Source organism: Sinocyclocheilus anshuiensis, unplaced genomic scaffold (assembly GCF_001515605.1).
Source record: "Sinocyclocheilus anshuiensis isolate Anshui unplaced genomic scaffold, SAMN03320099.WGS_v1.1 scaffold1172, whole genome shotgun sequence".
Lineage (NCBI taxonomy): Eukaryota > Metazoa > Chordata > Actinopteri > Cypriniformes > Cyprinidae > Sinocyclocheilus > Sinocyclocheilus anshuiensis.
The window spans coordinates 512,694-516,982 of NW_015552679.1; the positions used below are offsets into that span (position 1 = coordinate 512,694).

Consider the following 4,289-nt stretch of genomic DNA (forward strand, 5'->3'; position numbering starts at 1 on the left):
GATAGAGACTGAATGCATTAAATTTTAACAATTATGCAAATTATGATTTCTTGTTTTTCTTTTGATTTTCAGGATGAAATATGACCCAGACATTTCTTTGAGATCCACAGATTTTTTTAAACGAAATGAGCACTTATTCAGCAAGGACGCATTCAATTGATCAAAAGTGCCAGTAAAGACATTTTTAATGTTACAAAAGATTCTATTTCAAATAAATGCTGCTCTTTTGAACTTTCTACTCATCAAAGAATCCTGAAAAATAAAAGGAATTATGGTTTCCGTGATTATATTCAGCAGCACAACTGTTTTCAACATTGATAATAATCAGAAATGTTTCTTGAGCAGCAAATCAGCATATTAGACTGATTTCTGAAGCATCATGTGACACTGAAAACTGGAGTAATGATGCTGAAAATACAGCTGCGCATCACAGAAATAAATTACATTTTAATATATATTCATGTAGAAAACAGTTATTCTAAATGGTAATAACATTTCAAAATATTACAGATTTTACTGAATTTTTATCAAATAAATGCAGCCTTGGAGAGCAGAAGATACTCTTTCAAAAACATTAAAAAATCTTCCTGACCCCAAACTTTTGCTAACCGACATGTACTAAAAGCCTCAAAACTGCCATTTTAATTCCATTAGGTCTTTATTTTGGGGCATGTTTTGTGTCATTCAACATCACATATTCTCATTTCTTTCGAAACAGTGTTAAACCTAAACCCTTGCAGAAGTGACTGTAGGCAGTTTGTTCAGATGACCTACTTTGGAGTCCAGCATTAGAGCATGTCATCACCCGTCTGACTCCGCCCACCTGCTCCCAGACAGACAGACAGACGCTCATGTGTGGGCGGAGCTTATGGCCTCACTCACCAGTAAAGGTGTTCAGTCAGAGAATGAGTCATTTCAGCGGATGCTGTCTTGGCACAGACACACGACACACGACACCTGCTTTAATGCTGCGACTCAAACGGCAGATGTTCATTCTGATGACACCAGTATTTACAGACATCTGGACTGATGACATTTCTAAATTTACCTGCTGTCATTGTGATCGATTAACACAATGTATTTAATTGTAGCTTAAACATTGTTTCAATGTTTATATATTTGTTTTGAAATTGTTTTCAGAGGAGAATTATTTCAGCAAAAAACTGTAAAAAATACCACTGAAATGTTGTTTAGAGCATCAGCGGACGCTGGTCAAGTTAGCCGTTTGATTCGTTTATAAATCAAGTTACTTTGTTGTTTAGGATGGTCTATAAAAGCAGCCGTATTGATGAAGCATTTCTGTGCGTTTAGTGGAGTTTGGGCAGTATATTATATTGTGATTCTGACTGTTTCTCCCTAACGACGTGTTGCTTAATTGAAACTGAAAGTGAGAGTTTGAGTGTGATAGAAATGCAAGCAGAAACTTGTCGGTTTTGGAGACAGAAATACACGCTGTGATATATTTGCATGCAAACCTGAGAGTTTGTGTCATTTGTGACTGAATGCTTTTGCTTTTTAATTAAAGAATCAATATTTGTACTTTTTATTGTCCGTATCCAAAGATATGAATGGTAGCATTGACATGAATACTGTTTTAAAAATATTTAAAATGAATGTTCAGTAGTCATAATTTGCTCATCTGTCAAATTTGCAAACTTTCTCTCTTTCATGAAACTTAAAATGAGAATGTATGAAGAATATCTGACCTGGTCTTTTCAGTATAATTTACTGCCAACGTCCATAAATGACAAAAAAAGTATCTTAAAAACATTAAAAGTCATTCATATGACTTGTGCAACAAACAGGTCAAAATTTAAGTCGCTGTTCACTGAAGATCTTGACATTCGCCCTAGTTATTCTTGGTTGGCATGTTCATGAGAAGTATTATGAATAATTAATGAATGATTCACTCTTTTCAATCAGTTGATTCAGTTCACATAGCCAGACTAAATGATGGACAGAATGTTAATTTCTTAGTGAAATATTCCTTTAATGTCTGTTTAAGTAACATCTTAAATAGACAATCGTTGTGTTTTGATGTGTAACTGTGTGTGTGTTTTTTTATTTTTTCATTCTTGCTGTGAATCAGTAAGTGATTCGGTTCTTTGTCTCTCAGGCGCTTTGGTGCTAATGTTCAGAAATGACAAAAAAGTGCTATAAAAGCATTAAAAGCAGACCATTAAAGTAGTGCATATGACTTGTGCGACAAACAGGTTGAAATTTAAGTTGCTGTTCACCGAAGATCTTGATATTTGCCCTATTTTATTTTCCATATTAATGAGAGAAGTAGTGATGAATAATTCATGAATGATTCATTCTTTTGAGTCAATATTGAATGAATTCAGTTCACATCCAGTTCACAGCCAGTCTAAATGATGACAGAATGTTCATTTTTAAGTGAAATATTCATTTAATGTCTATTTAAGTAAGATTATTGTTTATTTATTTATTTTATTTTGTTCATTTTTGATGTGAATCATTAGGTGATTTGGTTCTCTGTTCGTCTCTCAGGCTGTTTGCTGCCACAAATGGCAAAAAGTGTCATAAAAGCACCATTAAAGTAGTGCATATGACTTGTGCGACAAACAGGATGAGATTTAAGTTGCTGTTCACCGAAGATCTTGATATTTGCCCTAGTTTTTTCTTGGCATGTTCATGAGAAGCAATTATGAGTAATTCATGAATGATTCATTCTTTTGAGTTGACTCAGTTAATTCAGTTCACATAGCCAGTCTAAATGATGACAGAATGCTCATTTTTGAGTGAACTATTCCTTTAATGTCTATTTAAGTCAGATAACCATTGTGTTTTGGTGTGTAACTGATTCGTTTGGCTGTGAATCAGTGAGTGATTCGTTTGCGTGTCGGTCTCTCAGGCGCAGGGCGAGAGCATCGTGCGCGTCTGTCTGAAGGAGAGGGGTCAAGACGTACTGGTTCTCCAGAGAGTCCCATCAGATCCCGTGTCTCCACAAACGGCCGGAGTCAAAGACGAGGACGGAGATAAGAGGTGAGGCCACGCCCCCTTATTTAGCCCCTCCCCTTCATTTACATATCCTTAAGCACCATCCCTCCTCCAATCAGTCTCTCTCTCTCGAACACATTGCTGTTGTTTGCTTCCTCATTACAGCTTGAGGAGGAACCGCTGACAACTTGCGTGTGCATGTAAACACGACTTCTTAGGTTAGGGGTGTCCAAACTTTTCCTAAAGGGGGCCGGATTCGACGATGTGGAAACACTGGGGGGCCGGCTGCCATCCTGTTTTTGTGGGGGTGGGTAGGGGTGTTCATTTTTTTTCCCATAGGTTTTTAACATTCTAAAAGCTCTTAATTCCAAAGATACTACAAGCTAGTCAGTGTATTCAGTAGGTGTAATGTATTCTAAGTTGCTTCAGAAGTATTGCAAGCCGCTTAACATTCATCCACGGGCCGCATTTGGCCCGCGGGCCATAGTTTGGACACCCCTGTCTTAGGTGGTGTTTGTGTGCAATTTGTGCGTTTTGCTGCACGCAAAGTGTTTTCAGGTTGGTGTAAGTTTGTCCAGGAGCTCAGAGGGGAGTCGATCGTCCCTGCAGCCCGGGATCGGACCCCTGCGCCGGGCATGACGCAGCACGCAGCTGCCTGGAATGGACAATGAAACTCAGACCCGTCACACTTGTGCAGGCAGAGGAGGATGACTATGATGATGAAGACTGGGAGTACAGCAACACTCTGGAGGATGAGAATGAGATGCCCACGTTTGACATTCCTCATTTTCGTTACATTGATGATGATGAGGATGAGGATGAGGATGATGATGGTTATGTTGTAAACAGATGGCGCTGGAGCGGCTCTTGTTCGGCGTGTTCCTCCTCTGAGGACGAGTACCCATCCGAATCTTCCTCTTCTGCTCTGTCCCGCAGGTACGTGGTGGTGTCCGGGACGCCCCAGAAGATCCTGGAGCACCTGCTGAGCGACCTGCGTCTGGACGAGCACCAGGGGGCGACGGAGAGCAAAGAGGCGGGTGAGTGATTCCAGCCTCATCATTGGATGAAAATCTGATTTGCATTTGTGTAATCTGAAGCATTTGACTGTGAAACTATCAGATAATAATGTATTTTAATTCGTCAGAATTTGATTCGTTTGATACGGATAGTCTGATGTTATAAACGATGTATGCTAAAGCAAGATTTACTATACTAGATAACTTATTCTTCAATTTATACTTAAATTATATTACATATTAAATATATTAATTATTATTTATAAGAATGAATAATAATTATTAAAATGTATCATCTAAGAACTGTTATCT

General features: G+C 38.4%; 1 protein-coding gene across 2 annotated transcripts in view; it reads left to right on the forward strand.

Annotated features, from left to right (window-relative positions):
• LOC107667583 (rap guanine nucleotide exchange factor 5-like) overlaps positions 1 to 4,289 on the forward strand; it is a 37,067-nt gene that overhangs the window by 7,729 nt on the left and 25,049 nt on the right. The window contains exons 2-3 of one of the 2 annotated variants that reach the window (XM_016459289.1): positions 2,876 to 3,006; positions 3,898 to 3,998. In XM_016459289.1, the coding sequence (XP_016314775.1) occupies positions 2,876 to 3,006; positions 3,898 to 3,998 (232 nt within the window). The other variant, XM_016459290.1, reaches the window with a different exon arrangement.